The sequence below is a fragment of the Nuphar pumila genome, chromosome 10 (genome assembly GCF_984573655.1).
Source record: "Nuphar pumila chromosome 10, dmNupPumi1.hap1.1, whole genome shotgun sequence".
NCBI classification, from domain to species: domain Eukaryota; kingdom Viridiplantae; phylum Streptophyta; class Magnoliopsida; order Nymphaeales; family Nymphaeaceae; genus Nuphar; species Nuphar pumila.
The window spans coordinates 82,691,181-82,713,326 of NC_143258.1; the positions used below are offsets into that span (position 1 = coordinate 82,691,181).

A 22,146-nucleotide genomic window follows, 5' to 3' on the forward strand; every position below is an offset into this window, starting at 1 on the left:
CAACAAAAAAAGGGTAAGGATTTCGACCCCTGGATAAAAAGAAACATTTTTGAGGTCCTGCAGGTGGAAGGATAAGGGGTCCTAGACGAAAGGGGACCCTCTGTTAATTCCCACCAAGGAGAGATAAAGATGGCAGAGTATGTACCACCAGATGCTCTGATAATCATTGAGCAGGCTCTCGACTCGTCTAAAGACGTAGATCAGGTCCCTATCAAACCGAGAGAAGGATCTGGCCATGCCAATTGGTTGATTGGAAGCCAAAAGCATCAGGAAATGGCATCAGTGACGATGAGGGAGATAGGTGTATCAAACACAATTAATGTAACGATCGGGACGGTTCTAAAACAAAGCCTGGTCAAGCTCTTAGACACGGGCAGGAGAGTGCGGGCTCCAAGGTGCATCTTACAAGGTGGAGCAACATGTGCCACCACTTGCATCATGACCACCAAGGAAGAGAGTATGCTACATGTTTACAGAATAGCAGGTACACCCTTTCAAATCAATCTTTTCATTTTCCTCTAAATATGAACTGAAAGGGGAACTAAGGGATGGAATCCAACCCGACCTTATGCATCGGGTTTAACCCCAATTTCTTTAAATTGGTTGGACCTTATATATGGAGTGTGGGTTAGATCACACCGGTTCTACCCTGTGATTGACCTTAACCAAAGTTGGTTTCAAGTCGAGGCTTAAAAATTAAAGACCTGAGGCAAGGAAAATAGAGGGACCGCCCTCTACTCTTGTGGATCCTTCAAGAATAAAGGTTCTACAGCTCATTGCAGAGCAATCCTAACAGAGGTACCATACTACTCACGGTGGTTTGAACCGTAGCCGGTAGTAGCAATATCTAGAACAACTAGACAAGAGCCCTCCATGACAGGCGAACAATCATTGACAACCGAGGACATTTTGATCATCAAAGATGCTCCAGTGAAGTACTCGGAAGGAAGGAACCAGCTACATCTTGAACAAAGTAGCGACATGAAACGTTAGAGGGCTAGGTCACCAGTGGGCCCATCGACAAATACTAGACACGTTGTGTAACCAGAGAAACGACAACATTTTTCTGAGACAAAGATGACGAAAGATAAAATGTCTCAAATTTGCAAGAAACTTTCTGGTTTTGGCATACATGAAAATTTTGGCTCGGACGAGAACCAACACCATTTGAGGAGGACTTCAACATCATCTGAGGGAGATATTGCCAACTCAGCATTTGAGGAGATATCATTAACGATATTTCTGTCATCAATTGAGGGGATATCGTGATATCGTTAACAATCTACTATCGTTAACCTATCACGATATCTTTATCGTTTCTCGTCAGTTATGTGTTGTAACAAACATTATCTGTTGTATTTTCTTAGTTGTAATATTTTTTTGCTCTCTATTTATCATTGTATTATTCAAAGACATGTTAATAAAAAATTTGGGAGATTTTTTCTCATCTCTTCAACTTCACATGGTATCAAAGCCGATATCTCTACAGTAACCACAGAAAATTAAAGATTTCATGGCAAGTCTTATGGCAGAAAACATAACAGCATCCAATGCTTCAAAGCCTGATCCGACTTTGAATATTTTCATCCCATATTATATTCATCATTCTGATAATTCAGGAAATGTGCTTGTCTCTCAAGTATTGACAGGAAAAAATTATGCCACCTGAAGTAGAGCTATGTCCATGGCATTATGTGCCAAGAACAAACTCAGCTTCATTGATAGATCTATCGAGAAGTCAGTTGATACTTCATCAGAACATGCTCTATGGGTACATTATAATACCATGATTTTATCATGGATATTGAATTTTGTCTCGAAGGATATTGCTGATAGTGCACTACAAGAAAATACGTTGTTAGCGACGGACGTTAGCGACTGAATCTTTCCATCGCTAGTTAGCGACAGATTAGCGAGCGACAAACATCTGTCGCTATAATTAATGAATCTTACGAAAATAGCGACGGAATATAGTCCGTCGCCTAGTCCATCGCTAAGTAGCGACGGATGTTGCGACGTACTATTTTGTCGTTATGGTCGCACCATTTACCGACGACGTTCGCGACAGAATCTAGTCCGTCGCTAAGTAGCGACGGATGTGGCGACAGAATATCATCCGTCGCTATTTTCGTAAATTTGATTTTACGTTGGCTTAGCGACAGAATTAATCCGTCGCTAAGCCGTCGCTAACTTTCAAATAATCCTAATCCCAGGCAGCTTTTCCTTTTCTTCTTTTGCTCCTCCCGTCGTTCGCCGCTCCCGCCGTTCGCAGTTCGCCGTTCGCCGCTCCCGCCGTTCGCCGGTCCCACTCCCGCCGTTTGCCGGTCCCACCGTCCGCCGCTCGGAGAAAGGTAAAGGACGCCCCCATGCCGTTTCTAGCAGGGGGTTAACCCCCTCCCGTTTCCGGCAGGGGGTTAACCGGCAGAGGGTTAACCCCCGTTTTCACGCAGAGGGTTAACCCCCTGCCGTTTCCGGCAGGGGGTTAACCCCCTCCCGGTTCACGCAGGGGGTTAACCCCCTGCCGGAAAACGCAGGGGATTAACCCCCTGCGTCCCCTGCCATTTTTGGCAGGGGGTTAACCCCCGCGTTTTCCGACAGGAGGTTAACCCCCGCATTTTCCGGCAGGGGGTTAACCCCCGCGTTTTCCGGCAGGGGGTTAACCCCCTGCGTTTCTGGCAGAGGGCTAACCCCCTGCCTTTCCGGCAGGGGGTCGACCCCGGCAGGGGGTTAACCACCTGCCGTAACAGGCTGGGGGTCGACCTGCTGCCCGAACAGGGGGTCAGTTAACTCCCTACGTTCCGTAAGGGGGTTAACTCCCTATGTTCTGTAAGGGGGTCGACCCCCTGCCGGAACAGCAGGGGAGTCGACCCCTTGCCAGAACAATTTTTTTTCGTGGTGACTTTATTTTAAAACAGTGTTTTTTTGTGCAGATTTTTCAACGAAACCAGCTCGTGCTCAGCCACCTGTGGTAAGTAAGTGTCAAAAACAATGCAAATCGGGTAAATACCCGTGGTGAGTAAGTGATGCAAGCGTATCACATGTTATTTAATTTATTAGATGTAACACTTTATTGTTCACACACTCACTTAGTTATTGATATTTAGGGTTGCTTCGTTGGAGTTCGGAGATCATGTTGAGCATGATTTTAATGTATGAATATTGAAGTGTTCTTATTTTTGGAGTACGAAGTCCATGCTAGGCATGGTAGTAGTTAGTGAGATATTGAAGTGTGTTTGCTGCAGGTACATGTTTGCCATTTGTTTGATCTAAATGATTACGATGTATTGCAATGTTTGATGTAATTGTATCCATGCTTGCATGTAACTTTCAATTTGATTATGACTTTCATGTGAAATTGTATAATGAAAGCATGTTTCAAATGATTGTATCGTGTCATGAATAGTTTGCACATGAAAATATTAAGTTATCAATGCATGCATCAAAATTCTTGTTATTGTATGACATCATATATTGCATGATAAATTTGATATGTTCTTCATCGTAGCATTCTGATTATTTTCTTTTAATTCGTTAGGCTATTATTCGTAACATCATAAGAAAATGACTGCAAACCGTGAATGGATGTACCATAGGATAGTGGACAATGAGTTATTGCATAAATATATGGATGGGGTTGACAGTTTTATTGAATTTGCAACGGCAAGTGTCAGTACAGTGGATCCCACAGGTCAGATTAGGTGTCCCTGCAAGATTTGTAAGAATAATCGATTTGCAGAAGCTCATGGCGTTAGACATCACCTATACAGGAAGGGTTTTGTGAGTGATTATCAGAACTGGACGTTTCATGGAGAAGAATTTAGAAACGATTTTGATGCACGGGTGAATGTGGTGCATGATAATCCATATACGAATTTGATATTTGATGCGAATGTATTGTGATACTTGATACGAATTATTTGAATGCATTATAATACTTGATGTGAATGATTTGAATTATTTGAATGTATTATAATACTTGATACGAATGATTCGAATGCATTGCAATACTTGATGTGATCGAATGATTTCAATTATTTGAATGTATTATAATTTATGCAACGAATGATTTGAATTATTGCAATACTTGATGTGAATGATTTGAATTATTTGAATGCATTGTAATAATTGATGTGAATGATTTGAATGCATTGCAATGCTTGATGTGAATGACTTGAATGCATTGCAGTACCTGATATGAATGATTTGAATTATTGTAATACTTGATGCGAATGACTTGAATGTATTGTAATACTTGATGTGAATTATTTGAATGTATTGTATGACATATGTTATTTGTTAGAATATGGTTCGTGGAGGTTATAGTGGTCGCTCATCCAGTAGTAGCCAGGCTCAGCCTTCATCTTCACGGGCTCCTGTGATAGGTATATCATATAACTAATTGGATGCTTGATTAGTTCAAATGCACATTCTGAGAATTTCTAACGTATTTTTTTACAAATGATGTTGCGCCTGTACACGACCCACCTACACCAGTTGATCACACAAGTCAGGAGCCAACACAGGAAATAGGGTCTTCTCAGGCTGGCACAAGAAGACTCATTCGAATAGTGTATATCGATAATCGACCGTAAGTATTTTGTTTTCAATTATTGCATATCTTATAAATATTTTATATTGATATTTACTGTGTAACAATTCATGTGCAGCACGAGGTTTGAACCACAAGAAGTAGTACGGGAGATTAGAAATTCACTTCTTCAACATCTACCAGGACTGGTTGCTCAATGGAAAGAGTACCCAAAGGAGGTGTTAGACAGATTATGGTCCTCATTCATGGTATACAATTGTTTCTCATAGTTAATGTGTTTCATATTTAATTTATTTAAGTAATGTCTACTAACTTTCTAAAAATATTTGTAGGCTTCGAATCGCTTCGCAACTACGGTGGAAGAAAATGATGCAAGAAAGGTGTGGCAGAAGGTGGCTGCTAATCGATTTGTAGACATGCTGCACACTATGAAGACTGCAACAAAAAAAGCATCTGGCGTAGTAGATGATCCATTACTGTGGAAGGGCCATGTCCCTATTACTATCAGGAGAGATTACTGGGATGAAATGTGCGATAAGTGGGCGGGAGATGCATTTAGAAATCGCTCTGCGAAGGATGCACAAAATCGATCAAAGATGCCCGAAGCCCATCTACACACAGGTGGATCTAAGACATTTGAGAGCCACCTGAAGAAAATGGTAACTCATCAATATATAATATTAATTTTATAAGTATTGTTGCAAACTTGTGTACTAAATCTTTTGTCATTTAACTTCGCAGGAAGCAGTAAAAGGAGGCAGTGTACCATATAAGGATGTGTTTGTTGAAACACATAAACGGAAGACCACGGGAGTCTTCGTATCAGAGAAGGCGAGAACGACAACGGTATGTATTTATTCAATTAATAATCATTGCAATATATATGCAAGTTATCATAATGTTATCATTAATTATTAATGAATACTTTAAACATTATTTTGTAGGAGGCATATGAGCAACAGATGGTAGAGCGATATGGCGATGACGCTACTCAACATCCATCATTTGATCCTATAGCATGGGTGACTGCAGCAGGTGAACCCAAAAAAGGTCGCGTGTTCGGGTTTGGGAGTAATATGAACACTTCACCAGTTATTGCTTCTTCCAGTTACGGCTCACCGACTTCTTGCGCCGACATAAGCTCTAAGCAGCAGACTATTCTTTCCGGTGATGATGTATGCCAGATCGTTACAGAATCACTAAATAACTACTTCCAATACACCGTCGCCCCCTTTCTTCGAAATGAGATCAACAATCTTGTTCTGAATAGGGGATCTTCGATTCCAGGTCCCTCTCAGGTATAATCATATATTCAGTTTTTTGTCTGCCTTAGAACACATATGAGCATAATCAAATCACATATATAACTTTTTGCCTGCCTTAGAGCACATATGAGCATGATAGAATCACATATAGAGTTTTTTGCCTGCCTTAGAGCACATATGAGCATGCTATAATAACATATAGAGTTTTTTAATTGCCTTAGAGCACATATGAGCATGCTATAATCACATATAAATTTTTTTGCCTGCCTTAGAGCACATATGAGCATGCTATAATCACATATTCAGTTTTTTGACTGCCTAAGAACACATATGAGCATGATAGAATCACATATAAAGTTTTTTTGACTGCCTTAGAACACATATGAGCATGCTATAATCACATATTCAGTTTTTTGACTGCCTAAGAACACATATGAGCATGCTATAATCACATATTCAGTTTTTTGACTGCCTAAGAACACATATGAGCATGTTATAATCACATATTCAGTTTTTTGACTGCCTTAGCACACATACGAGCATGATAGAATCACATATAGAGTTTTTTTATTGCCTTAGAGCACATATGAGCATGCTATAATCACATATAATTTTTTTTGCCTGCCTTAAAGCACATATGAGCATGCTATAATCACATATTCAGTTTTTTGACTGCCTAAGAACACATATGAGCATGATAGAATCACATATAAAGTTTTTTTGACTGCCTTAGAACACATATGAGTATGCTATAATCACATATTCAGTTTTTTGACTCCCTAAGAACACATATGAGCATGCTATAATCACATATTCAGTTTTTTGATTGCCTAAGAACACATATGAGCATGTTATAATCACATATTCAGTTTTTTGACTGCCTTAGCACACATACGAGCATGATAGAATCACATATAGAGTTTTTTTATTGCCTTAGCGCACATATGAGCATGCTATAATCACATATAAAGTTTTTTTGCCTGCCTTAGATCACATATGAGCATGCTATAATCACATATTCAGTTTTTTGACTGCCTAAGAACACATATGAGCATGTTATAATCACATATTCAGTTTTTTGACTACCTTAAAACACATATGAGCATGCACAAATCACATATAGAGTTTTTTTACTGCCTTAGAACATATATCATTTATGATAGAATCACATATAAATTTTTTTTCTTTGCCTACCTTAGAGCACATATGAGCATGCTATAATCACATATTCAATTTTTTGACTGCCTTAACACACATACAAGCATGATCGAATCACATATATAGTTTTTTGTCTGCCTTAAAGCACATATGAGCATGGTAGAATCACATATAGAGTTTTTCTGTCTGCCTTAGAACACATATGAACATGCTATAATCACATATTCAATTTTTTGACTGCCTTAGCACACATATGAGCATGATAGAATCACATATATAACTTTTTTCCTGCCTTAGAGCACATATGAGCATGATAGAATCACATATAGAGTTTTTTTATTGCCTTAGATCACACATGAGCACATGATAGAATCACATATAGTGTGTAATTTATTTCATTATATTTTGTTTATCAATACTGACTGCTCTTTTCTTGTGTAGGCTGCTAGCGATAATCAGCGTAGCGGAGCTGAAGGGACAGATAAAGACAATGAACAAGAAGACGCACAAAATCTTGGCGATGATTAAAGAACTGTGTTGAAGAAGTTCTAGTTTTTTATGCTTCCTAATTGTAATTGTAAATAATTAAACATTTAATTTTAAGGTGGAACGATTAATTGTTGTAGAATCGTGTTATATGGAATTTTTTGTGTGGTTTGTTTTTTATTTACAGGAAATATAAATTGTACAGGAAATATAAATTGTACCATTCTCGGTATTTAATTTTCAAATAAATTTTTTTTTTAATTTTTTTTGTTTTTGCGACGGAACCATCCGTCGCTAGTCATATAAATCTAGCGACGGCATAGCGACAGACATACATCCGTCGCCAAGCCGTGGTCGCCGTTTAGTACCAGTGGATTGGCGACGGAATACAACGCTCGTTAGTCCGTCGCAATTAGCGACGGACCTGGCGACAGAATACATCCGTCGCCAGTTAGCGTCGAAAAATTCGCGACGTAAGCATATCGTCGCCTCGTCGTCGCCAATCCGTCGCTAACAGGCATAGCGATGGAATGTGGTCGTCTTTAATACCCTGCTTTGTTGTGGTGGTGTTATCTATGCAACCTCGGCATGTGATGTTTGAAATGATCTCCAAGAAAGGTACACGCAAAGAATTTATCGAATCGAGTCTATGATAAATCGATTGCAACAAGATACTCTTTCAGTTGCCGCCTATTTTACCAAGATAAAATCTTTATGGGATGAACTTTGTTCATATACTCCTATTCCCACCTACATGTGTGGTGCCATGAAGATTATTGCAGAACAAATTCAGAGAGAAAAGATCATTCAATTCCTTATAGGATTAAATGACTCATATAATGTCATACAGGGTCAAATCCTACTTTTAGATCCATTACCAAATGTAATCAAGGTGTATACTTTGGTTCTACAAGAGGAGAAACAACTAGAAGCTTGGTTCACTACACCATTTTCTAATCACTCAGGGTTGGCTCTGGCTGCAAAGATCCCTGCATACCGTGACCAACAATCAAAAGTGCAGAGAATAAGAGGTAGTCGGCCAACTAGACCAACATGTTCTCATTGTCAAGAAATAACGCATGTTCGAGAGAAGTGCTTCAAATTGATAGGATATCCATCGGGGCATTGACTATATGATCCCAACTTTAAACTGGGAGCTGATGCAATTGTGAACTCTATTAAAGTCAGTCCAGCAGATGGAGACGGTTATAGCGGCAAGTGTGCAGTTCTCGCATTCACCGCAGAGGAATACCAAAAGCTTATCTTCCTTGTGAAAAACTGTTCGAACCACTCATCTCAAACATCCAATGTAAATTGTGCAGGTATAATCGACCCTATAATTTCTTCGGTTCATTCTTGGATTATAGATTCAAGAGCTAATCAACACATGTGTACCGATCGACATTCGTTTTATAATCTTATTCCCAATGATAGTCCAAAGCCTGTTAAATTACCTAATGGGAATTCTATTCTTGTTACCCATTATGGATCCATTTGCATTGATTCTTTTGAATTACATGATGTTCTATTCATCTCTTCTTTCAAGATAAATTTACTTTAAGGCAGTCAACTAGTTAAATATCAAAATTGTTTTGTCACTTTTTTGTCTAACTCTTGTATCATCCAAGACCTTGGGTCGAAGATGATGATTGGATGGGGTAAAGAAAAAGAATGGCACTGTTTCCTACGGCCACAATCACCATCTTTTTCAGACAATGCTTCAATTTCATCAGGCTATGACCTATGGCATAGAAAGCTTGGACATCCATCATTTTTTAGAATGCAATTAGTAAAAACTTATGGTTTGTAGTTTCAGTTAGATTTTAATAATTTGCATCATTGTGATTCTTGTCATTGTGCCAAACAAACATGACCGATTTTCCTTTCAAGTGAGATTATGTCTTCCTGTGCTTTTGAAATCATTCACTGTGATATATGGGGTCCTTATTCTCAAGCTTCTCTTAAAGGGAGGCATTATTTTTTAAGCATCATTGATGATTTTACTAGATCCACATGGATGCTTCTTATGCGATATAAGTATGAGACCTTGAGCCTTGTTAAAGAAAATTTTAATATGGTTTCAAATCAGTTTGATAGTCGTATTAAGAATATAAGGTCTGATAATGGCTCTGGGTTTTTCTCGCATAAAATGCAAAACTTTCTAAATGACCATGGTGTTATCCATCAACACAATTGTGCTGCCACTCCACAACAAAAATGGTGTAGTTAAACGGAAACACAAGCATTTATTAAAAGTTGCCAGAGCCCTTCGATTTTAGGCCAATCTCTCTATTCAATTTTGGGGTGAATATGTTTTAACTGCAGCCTATCTTATTAATCACACTCCAACACCACATCCTAAGGGTTAAACACCTTTTGAAATGCTATTTAGAAAAAAACCCACCTTTAATCATCTTTGGGTTTTTGGGTGTCTATGTTATGCCACTAACAAAGATCAACATAGAACTAAGTTTGACACGAGAGCAAAAATATACATATTTATTGGTTACCCCATGGGACAAAAGGCTTATAAACCTTTTGATTTAGAGTCACAACAAATTTTTACTAGTCGTGATGTGATTTTTTAGGAAGAAATATTTCTTTTTTTTTTTTCTACAAAATTGACCTCTGATAGACCTATGTTACCTATGCCCATAAGGTGTGATGATGAAACTAGCTACAACCCATTGCAACATTGCCATGATAACAATATTCTTGAAATGTCACCCATTGTGTTGCTTCAAGCTGAAAATATCTTTAAAGATCCATTTCAGCTTTCCTCTTAAACAAACCAAGCTCACCCACACCTTTTCATGAAAAAGTCAGTAGACGCTTCATAAGGATAAAAAAGCCCTCCACTTGGCTAAGAGATTTTTATTGCTCTTTTAGTTCTTTATCACCTTCAATCTCTAATTTGACCCCAGAAAAATAGAAAGGTACATGTTATCCTTTATCAAACTATTTCTCCTTATCAAAGCTCTCATCTTCTCATAAAGCTTTTGTTATTGCTTTGTCTACTCTCCACGAACCTGAGTCCTATGATCAAGCCATTCAGTTTAAACATTGGGTAGATGCCAAGGATTTTGAGATGAGTGCTCTGCGAGATAACCACACTTGGACTATTTACCTCTTTGCATGTCGGAGTGAAACCCATTGCATACAAATGGATATATATAAAGTGAAATTGAAATTAGATGGGACTATTGAATGTTATAAGCCCTGGCTAATAGCTAAGGGGTACTCTCAACAAGAAGGACCTGACTACACAGAGACCTTTGCTCCAGTAGTCTAGATGGTAACTCTTCTCACTTTGCTTGCTATTGTTGCTACACATAATTGGATTTTATATCAAATGGATGTGCACAATGTTTTTTTACATGGAGATCTGTCTAAAGATGTGTACATGCAGATCCCACCAGAATATGGTACACAGGGAGAGAATTTAGTTTGTTAACTCAATAAATCTCTTTATGGCATAAAGCAGGAACCCAAAAATTAGTTTTTAAAGTTCTCACATGCTCTTGAAGAGTTCAACTTTAAACAGTCAAAAGCAAACTATTCCTTGTTTGTGTATTCCAAAGATCATATTTTTATGGTCGTACTGGTCTATGTTGATGATTTGGTTATTGCAGGAAATCATTCAACAACAATTGAGCAATTTAAGCAATTTTTGTCTCAATAGTTTCATACAAAGGATTTAGGACCCTTAAATTACTTTCTGGGTCTATAAGTGGCACAATCCAAATTTGGCATTTATTCGTGTTAAAAAAAATATACTCTAGAGATTATCAATGAGATGGGTTTATTGAGATCCAAATTCGTCGAGTTTCTTATGAAAAAAAAGCATTGACTTCATAAAGATTGTGGACCACTGCTATCCAACCCAACAAAATATCATCAGTTAGTAGGACGTTTACTTTATTTAAGTATCACAAGATTAGATCTACAATATGTGGTTCATGTTCTCAGTCGATACATGCATCAACCACATGAGTTATACTTCAATGCAACTCTTCGTGTAGTACGCTATATCAAATCCTGACCTGGACAAGGTCTTCTATTCCAACGTGGTATCACTTTGCAATTCAGTTCTTTCTGTGGTTCAGACTAGGCTGTCTACCCTCAAACTCGCTGATCTGTTACTGGCTACTGCATTTTTTTGGGTTCTAGTCCCATCTCATGAAATACCAAGAAGCAAGTGACAGTTTCTTGGTGGTCTGTTGAGTCCAAATATAGATTCATAGCAAATACTGTTTGTGAGATTCTTTTGCTTAAAGGTTTGTTACTAGATCTTCGGGTTAAGCATTATCTTTCAGTCAATCTTTATTGTGATAACCAGGTTGCTTTGCACATCGCAGCTAACCCAATTTTTCATGAACGGACCAAGCACATTGACATTGACTGTCATGTGTTTCGCTATCAACTCATGCTTGGAACTATACATACTTGTTATATCTGCAGTAAAGATCAAATAGTTGATCTTTTCACACAGGCACTCAGATGTGAGTCTTTTCAGCATTTGGTTTGTAAACTAGGCATTCGAGATATTAATGCCATTGTTTGAGGGGGAGTCTTAGCGTTTATCCTAAAAGTGAAACTGCCAGCACCATTTGAGGAGGACTTCAGCATCATCAGAGGGAGATATTGCCAGCTATATTGCCAACTCAGCATTTGAGGAGATATCATTAGCAATATTCCTGTCATCAATTGAGGGGATATCGTGATATCGTTAACAATCTACTATTGTTAAAGATATCACGATATCTTTATCGTTTCTCATCAGTTGTGTGTTGTAACAAACTTTATCCGATGTATTTTCTAAGTTGTAATATTTTTTTGCTCTCTATTTATCATTGTATTATTCAAAGACGTATTAATAAAAAATTTGAGAGATTTTTTCTCATCTCTTCAACTTCACAAGGAGAACAATAGAATCAACTGTGTGTGGAATGAGAGATTTGTCAAGGTGGAAGTTGTATTCAGCTCTAGCCAAGTGATGACACTCATAGACATGGTAGCAGTAATTAGGGTGTATGACAACAATGAAACTTTAAAACGACATGAGTTATGGAAGTATCTGGAACAATACCCTAGGGACAGCCTCTGACTAGCTTTAGGAGATTGGCGAGTCGAATCTCGGCTGGGTCACGTAGATAGTGACCAATTTAGCAACATGGGTACCCGTTGAAGAAGCCTGAACACATGGCTCCCTCTCGAGCCAGGGATAAATATTTGTGGCATATAACATGGGAAGTGGTTATAAGGTTCGAGTCGAGCCCCAAGCTTGGGATGGCTCGGCTCTTGAAGGAAAACGGGTTGTTCAAGCTCGGCTCGAGTTGAGCTCAAGCATGGCTCAGCTCTAGCTGAAAACCTTTAATTTTAAAAATATTCTTAAAGTTTTTAAAAATTGTGTAAAATGCCTTTTTGAAAGAGATAAAAACAATGGGATTTGAACTCATGCCTCTTACAAAGATGATCAATGAATTATCCACTAATGTGAGACCCTTCTTTGTGTTATGAATATGAATAAAATACAGAGATATATAAATCTATTTTTTTTATAAACTATGTAAATCGAGCCTAGTAGGGCTTACCGAGCTCATTCGAGCTGGACTGCCAGTTCAAGCTCGGCTCATTTATATGTTCCGAGCATGAAACCTTGTTTAAGCTTGGCTCATTTATTTTTCAAACGAGTTTGAGCTGAGCTTAAACGAGTCGAGCCCAAGCAAGTTTGGCTCGTTGTGCATCCCTAAGCAACACTACATATAGAGCCAATCATGTTATATCACAAAGGCATGAAACATATTGACATTGATTGTAACTTAATTCCTAAGAAAAAATCCTAGGGTGATGTTAGCACTGCATATGTTCATACCAAGAATCAAATTGCAGACTTATCTAGGAAAGCATTGGGAAAAGATCAATTTTTGAATTTGGTATTCAAACTGTGATTGTGACCTACACGTTCTAGATTGAGAGGGAGCATTAATTTTGGAAGGTTCTTATTTGTAATCTGCGTAATTGGTGTGTTTTATTTTCTTTCCCTTTGTATTTTTACCATTCATTTGTGACTTTTACCTTTCTCACCATGTAGTGCTTTAGAAGATATGTTTCAATGGGAATCAGTTTGGTTGTATATTAGTTCAATTATGTTTCAATGGGAAGCATTCAAGCATTTTCCACAATCTATAAGATTCACATTTGTAATCGAGGACGGGAAGAAATAAAAATGAAGTTGCATCGTGACAAATTTCAGGATATATTTTGTTCATGCATTTTCTTTGTTTATTTGCATTTTGGTATTTACCTAGATTTGTTAGATGGTAATAGATACAATGTTTTTTTTTTGTTTTTTCTCATTGTAATCACCCGAATTTCCAAACCTAATGACAAAAATTAAAATGCATAATTTATTTGTTATGAAATTCTTGTGAGGATATTTTCGAATGAAGTTCATAAATTAATGTTTATAATACCAAAAACAATGAATTAAATGAAAGATTAATGCACACATCTCATTATCTTTCTGCTTCAATTTAATCAAACATCTAATTAGGTAAATAGTAATAGTTATCAAGTTACTATATGCAATTAGCTAATAAAAAATTAATTAGGCTGTTGAGGTTCATCTGGTCGGCCTGGTAAACCGTGGGCCAAGCCAAGCTCGGCCCCTACATATTACGAGTCGGATTTCGGCCCGAAAACTAATGGGTCAGGGCCTAAAAACCTTGACCCAAACCCGACCTATGGTCGGCCAGGTCGGTTACGCCCACCGGGCCCAGACCCCAGCCCTAATACTGCCCCAACTTAAAGACATTTTGAGAAAAAATGAGGAGGCAAAAGTGTAAAAAATGTCTAGAGCATGATAGTCATTTAATTTGAACACTTAACCATGGTTAACCTGACAAGACTCTACACAGAATTTTCACCATTTCTTTGACCCCCTTGACAGAAATAGTGAAAATGAGAAGCCACCATTTCTTTTAGTTGGTTGAATTTATCTTTTTTTTTATCTTTTTACCTCGTTTCTTGGTTTGTTCAATGTGTATTAGATTATATAAATTCCTTTAACATTTGAAGGCACCCACGAAAAGACGATGCCTCTGGAAGAATTGACTGGGTCATATGCATGCGCGGGTCCAACACACATATGAAACCTGATAAAATTTATGTAGGCTATTTGATGATCTAGCTCTAGCGGAGTACTCTCAACCAATGTTGTTAATATATATATATATATATATATATATATATATATATATATATATATATATATATATATATATATATATGAGTAGGCAGATCCTTCTAGCTTCCTAGTTTGGCAACCTTGTTCTGACCTCCACCGATAGTGGAAATTGAAGTTAAAAGGGTAACCATTTACAGTCAGGAAATTGTTTATGAATGTAGCATTCACTATTCTTATGATTGTGGATCCATTTCACAACAGACGAACCTGTAAGAAGGTAAGCAACCATCGCCAATGGAACACAAGGTTTCCAGCACAACGAAAAAAGGGTAAGGATTCCGACCCCTGGATAAAAAGAAACAATTTTGAGGTCCTGCAGGTGGAAGGATAAGGGGTCCTGGACGAAAGGGGACCCTCTGTTAATTCCCACCAAGGAGAGATAAAGATGGCAGAGTATGTACCTCCAGATTTTCTGATAATCATTGAGCAGGCTCTCGACTCATCTAAAGACGTAGATCAGGTCCCTATCAAACCGAGAGAAGGATCTGGCCATGCCAATTGGTTGATTGGAAGCCAAAAGCCAAAACCGAGAGAAGGTCCTGGGAAGCTTGAGGAGAAGACCACATCCTGGCTGGGTCACGTAGATAGTGACCAATTCAGCAACATGGGTACCCGTTGGAGAAGCCTGAACACATGGCTCCCTCTCGAGCCAGGGATAAATATTTGTGGCATATAACATGGGAAGTGGTTATAAGGATATACAATTCAGACTCACATAAGATACTTCAAGCATGCAGGCTATTTTGCAAAGAATGGATCTTTTCAAGAAAAGGAAGGGAGTGGGTGGAATTAGATCCTCAATCTTGTAGAACCATTTGCGAAAGTAATTTTGGAATCAAGCAGAGCGGACCTGGTGAACAACATTTTGAAATTTCTTGAAAGAAGATCTGGAGATCAGGCAATTTCTCAAGAGACAAAAACAATTTTGTACATATTTGATAAACTAATTGTCCAAAAACCTAAGAACATAAGGAACCTTACCAGCTGTGAACAGAAAGGATCCCATCATTTGAATGTATTATGAAACTCATCCTATTTCAAATGATGGGATCCGTGTTCATCATTTAATGGGTCTGACCTCTACAAAGTAAATTCAGGGTAGCCCACAAGGCTTTGCTCATCTGGTAGGGGGTGACTTGTGAATGTCACCAAGTTGATGGGACGTCACAAGATGGAAACTCAAGGCTGATGTCCTTTGCTGCAAGGTTGAAGCTGCGTGTACTCTCCTGTGGGCAGTGGAGACCTCAAGGGTTTTACCAACGGGAGGCCAGCCCATGCACATTATTCTAATTCTTAATAATATTACTTTTTGTGTTTTTTAAAATTTCATTTATTTTTGCAGAGTTTTCAGAAAACCCAAGAAAAAAAAATGTGAAAAAATGATCTCCCAAGAATTTCATAGCAAATAAATTATGGATTTCAATTTTTGTCACTGAGATTAGCAAATTACTTGATCAGAACGAGACAAACAAAAGAACATAATATCTTTGCTACAAATTCTATTTCTTTCCATCTTCTATCATCAAGAATGCAGAGGCTGGGAATGTTCGGGAAATCCCAGTATGCGTCTTAAACAGGACATTCCCAGAACTTAGGTTATCAACTGACATCTCGGAGACGGCTACCCAGATGAAAAGCTCCTTCGCCTTCACACCGGTCACCTTCTTCATCCGCCGTGGCTCGATGAACGCCGTGACTTCTGCCGCGAACGAGACACTCCGGCCGATCTGCTGGAAGTAGTGATCCTTCTTCTTCTTCTGCTTGAGCCATATGAAGCCTTGAGACCGAGCGAGCCCGATCTCAACTATATTGTCGAGAGGGAGGAGACCCCTAGGGATGCCAAACTCATCAAGGAGCTCTGCTGATCTCTTTTGGCATTCAATCTCACCCACGTATATCTCGGCTTTCTCTCTCATGGACTCAATTATCTGTGAAGCCATTCTCTCTCTCTCTCTCTCTCTTGGTGTTTATGCACAGTGTCGTGTGTTGTCTGTGAATGCACCAAGAGATCAGTGAGGAAACTGCAAGCTCATGGATATATTTATATCATTATATGCAACATGGTTACCTCCCACCCAACAAGTTGAACTCTCTCTCTCTCTCTCTCTCATACAAGTTGGCATGAGGCGGATCCTTACCCATTGATTGCAATTTCATGTGGGAACATGTAAGTGTCGTCAAAATGGTACCGTAGCAATTGAAAGCAATGTCGTCAAAATCAGTCTGAATCAGCCGATTCAGACGGAATTGACCCAAAGACGATTCAAACGGTGTAGGTCGATTCAATTCATTTTTTAATAATTTTTAAGGAGGTTAAATTTTCTTTTATATATTTTCTTAACATTTATTATTTTTTAATGATACTGTCATCTGATGGTAAAAAAGGGACGATTTTATTTGATTTTTTTCATATTTTAAAAATCTGATAACCCTTTACCAATTTTAGCAACATTTTTTAAAAGGCAAAAGGAAAGTTGGGGTTAGGCAATCCCGCACCAGAATTCATTAATAAGCCAAAAAATAAATGTTACATGTTACTATAATTCCTCCCGTACGGGATACCAATTTGGGGGAAGGGGTGGTCCTTCGAAGCTTTTTGGATTCCCTCTTAACCAATTTTGCTAAGCTAAGTGTAATTTGGTTTTAAATTAAAATAATTGAAGATAAATAAAATGTTTCTCTTTTTTGTAGATAAAATGTGTGTATTGTCGTGAAATCATGTTATTTTCGTCTAAATGTTGAAGTCAAAATATTATGTTTTATAACATTTTAAACTTTTACCAAGGCATCATTGTTTTGTCACAATATTTATCACTGTGCTACTGGCTAACTGATTTTAGAAGGTAGCTTTTATTGATTAGAGGGGAGAAAGCTAGCTCATAACTACCCTGATATATATCATATTGATGCAGTAAGTAAGCAAGAATGCAATACCTTTCTGAATTTTTGCGGAAGCCAGGTTGGTCCAGACCCATATACAACTCTGAGGTGGCAGCACCCAGATACAAGTCTGAATTTTTGCGGAAGCGAAGGCCGAATGATGCTCCAGTTTGAAGGATGGAGAAATGGGAAAATATATTAGTTAAAAGAGGTCGGGGTAGGCCTAAGAAGACTTGGATGGAGATGATAGGAAAGGATATGAATGCTTTGAACCTCACCGAGGACATGGCATTGGATAGAAATGATTGGAGGAGAAGGATTCATGTGGAAGACCCAGAATGATTTTCTTTTTTGGTTCATATCGCCGACCCCAATTGTTTTGGGATGAAGGCATAGTTGTTGTTGTTGTTTTGGGATGAAGGCATAGTTGTTGTTGTTTATGTTTTTCGTTATAATATGCAAGATTTAATTTTAATTAAATCTTAGGCTTGAACTTGCATCTGGTTTACTAACAATTGCACATTTAAATCATAAAAAAAACAGTGAAGGTTCCACTCTTGGTCCAGCCACGCCATTTTAGAGATCAGAAAAATGTCTACTTGAGTGGCCAGAATGATCAAGTGCTTATTCAAAAACATCCCTCTAAACAGGTCCGTTTTGCAAAAAAGAGTCAAACAATAGTTGATAATGTCATTTATGTAAATTACTTAATGCGACAATTAGGGGTGGAAATCGTGTCAGGTTGGTGGGTCGACCCAACGGGTTGGCGGGTCAGCATACCTCAACCCCGAACCCGACCCGTTTATTAAACAGGTCGGTTGTGGCAAACACGAACCCGACCCGTTTAATAAACGGGTAACCCGACATGACCCGCCAACCCATTTAATAAATGGGTTGGGTAAACGGGTTCTTAGGTTGGCGGGTCAGGTTGGCGGGTCGGGTTGGCGGGTCGACGGGTTGACGGGTCGGGTTGGCAGGTCGATGGGTTAGGCGGGTCGACCTGTTTATTAAACAGGTTGGCTTAAGCCCAACCCGAACCCGCCTAAGAGGCGGGTTGTAACGCCCCAAATATTTAACTTGAAAATTTTGGAATAAATTTTTTTTTTCTAAACAACAGCGGAAAAACTTTATTAAATCCTTCGTCAAATTATTTGGGCGGGTTACATGTAATAGCACAGACTCAAGGCATTTAAGTAAAATAAATTCTTGCATTGAAATACTATAAGTTATTATTTACAACTTAATGATTTATTACATGTCATATCCTCAAGACATCCGAAGAAGATATGGTCACATGGCATTGTCGTAGCGACGACCGCAATTGCTCGTCATTCAGTTTCCTGAAAAATATTAATTCAGAAAGGGTCAGACTACCACGTTTGAGTAAGAAACATAATATCCATATGAATGTGCACAGTGTCACGTGTACAAGTATATGTGCAACATGTTTAGATAGAACTAATAACCATTTAACAAGTGATAAATGTACAGGTCACTAAAGTCAAGTATTTCATGACATATTCCATCAATGTCAAAGCACGATACATCGTATGCATGAACCATATTTATATAAGCAATAACAACTTTGAAACTAATGAGGATGTACACCTGACTTAACTAAAACAATTAATGTAAAGTGTGTATAAAGCACAAACATCAACATTCAACACATCATTCATAAGTTATCACAATTTCCATGTAACGGAAAACTAATTTGAATCATGCTCTACAGGAGTCACAACTTACTCCAAAAAATTCAACATCGAGCAGTATGCAACTACTTAAAGATCTTTCTTAATGCACTAACTTTATGTTTCATCTTGTTAATTTCCCTGTGGGTACGCACAGGCATTCAACATCGTAGCGGACCGAGACCACACAGGGGTTTATTATTTTATAACCCGTATGACTAGCCGTACGGATATCCAAAGGGGACGACGGTTCACGACCGAGAGAGTACTCCCCAATGGCTAGAACTAGAATTAGGATGCACCTTGTACTTCTGCAGAAGACTTGGATCTACCACCTACGATGCATTGGTAGTCCTGGCCCCCTAACTCCGTGGACTGGGGACTGGGTGAGATGCCTAACTCTCACAAAAACAAGAATGTCCACGAAGCTTGTACCACCTACCCTCTCTAAGGTAGACCATGGGTCCGGTAACATACACCATCTTTCAGGTGTACCCAGAGCCCTGGGAAACCAGTAACATATACCATTTTCAGGTATACCCACTGTCCTGGGAAACCGGTAACATATATCATCTTTCAGGTATACCCAGAATCCCACATTTAGGTTATGTGTGCATATCTTTTATTTTATTTATTCTTTTGTGCAAGTCACTGCACCACATAGGATTTCCAAAATCCCAACCCACACTCGGGGTGATCTCCGTGTATGCACATTACCCATCAAATGCCTCATAGGCATCCACCACAATTTCTCAGAATTTTGGCTCAACTATGAGCGAGTACTTATATTTAAGCATTTTTAAGTTTTATTTCTGAGCTCGGGTGTACGTTTCGTACCCCCACTCTCCATGCACTCATAAGGCATGTCAAAAGTATAACTTTTCATAAGTGCTCGTATGGCACTATATTGGTCTCACAAGACCGCAAGCTCCATTTTGAGCTTTCACATGGTCATGAGAAGACAAATGCCCTTTATTAGGCAAATATTTGCAGAACAAGCATATATCAATCGACACAAGACATGTCATAATATTTACATACAAATCATGATTCAATTATATACAATTTACTTAGTATCATATGTGCCCATATGGCACCACAAGGATTTGACATGCTTAGTTTCAATTTGTACTATCGTGCCTTTGTAATATTTCTTGTTTGTGCAATTATAACAACAATATGCATCTAGCAACAGGTGATTCATGCATTGAAACATTGGACACCACACTCATATATTAACTTCCTATAAAACCATGTGTAACATGAATACATCATGGATATCTCATTCATTTGCTACATTCATCAACACATAACTCTCTTTTCATAAGCATATAATAAATTCATTATGCTATCTAGACATGTGCACTAAAATGAGCTTTTGCCACAACCAATGTACGTGTGCATCAGTGTATTTCAGACCTACTCTGAGTATATGCATAATAGTGAATCTCAAATGTAGCAACACTTCATTTGTAGAGAAAATAACAAGTATAATTGGAATTTCACAACTCGAGAATGGGATATACATTCATTTCGGGAACAAACAATGTAAACATGCAACTTTTGCAAAAGCGTGTCTCTGTACACCATGATGGCCAAAACCTTCAAGAAATTTTTACTTATAAGACTATACTGAATCCTTTGTCTTCTCAAATTATTTTATCATGTATGTATATATATATATATATATATATATATATATATATATATATATATATATATATATATATATATATTCTTGAGACGGTTGTTGGGTTGCGACAAGTCATGGGCATGGTGCAAACCCGTCGCGGCCACAAAATAGGTACACCAATAGGGCGGTGCACCCTGCTGGTTGTTTGGGTACAAGACAAGAGGTCAAGTCATGAGGTCCAGATTTCATTAATTTGCTATCCATGGTTACCCTGATACGATTGAGTCTTAATCAATAGACTCGCTTTCCCGCACTCCTAAGTGAATGGCCAAGGTTTGGGTCATAATGGGCGGTGGTTCCAAACCTTACCAACTGTGGCAGACCCTTATGGGTCTGCAACCCATGTCACCAACAGCGTCAACCTACCTTGGGTCAACCCAGGTCGACTGGAGGCATATCAACCAGAGTGGTGTGGTCTGTCCAAGATTGCTAATGTACTAGAAATGATGCTGGGATTCCAATTCGAACTCTCAAACCTCGATTAAGGTTCGGACCTCCTGGGCTTTTTGAAGCTTCCCATAAATTGAAACTGAACTCGATAATCAGTGGGTCGTAAAAACAATAATGCATGAACAAAAGACATTAGAAGATGCGATATTTTTGCATAAGCTCAATCAATGTGTGCATGGTTTAAAAGAATAGTTCGAACCCCCCAACTATCATGTATAAAAGAACAATACTCAACCGTATTAATTTCAGTTTGCTAAAATGACCAAGGTACATATGCATAATCCAAACCACCTTGATATATATATCACATAAAAGAACTAAATCCTCAGTCCTATCGTGGTCACGCATATAACATAAATCCCTCTTTGTTTTGGTCACTCACATAATCATTTCATGGTTCGTTCATCCCCTGGTATATTAATGATGCACCTAAAAAAATTACCCTTTTGAAAATCTTAACAGTACATGTTTGAACATGGGCAGATGACAGCATAATACAAACCTTTCATTTTCACATTCATCTAGTTTATGTAAGCATACCATGATGTCTTTGACATTTCATATGCTATCGTGAATACATGATAACATGCTCCGATTGTATATGTTTTAGACTACCTTAGAACACACTGATGTACATGGCATGGGTGGATTTTTTTTTTTTTTTTACATGATGTCATTGTTCACCCCACATTAAGATGGATCAATGCACGACTGATGACATCCAG

The 22,146-nt window shown here is 38.3% G+C and overlaps 1 protein-coding gene across 1 annotated transcript; it reads right to left on the minus strand.

Moving 5' to 3' along the window:
* Positions 1-16,206: 16,206 nt before the first annotated feature.
* On the minus strand, positions 16,207-16,647 carry LOC149827072 (uncharacterized). The gene has a single exon (XM_090018422.1). The coding sequence runs from the start codon at positions 16,645-16,647 to the stop codon at positions 16,207-16,209; it is 441 nt and encodes a 146-aa protein (XP_089874548.1).
* Between the last annotated feature and the right edge of the window lie 5,499 nt (positions 16,648-22,146).

Bases quoted from the DNA above. Each gene is read 5' to 3' on its own strand.
- LOC149827072 (XM_090018422.1), bottom strand. From the start codon at position 16,647: ATGGCTTCACAGATAATTGAGTCCATGAGAGAGAAAGCCGAGATATAC.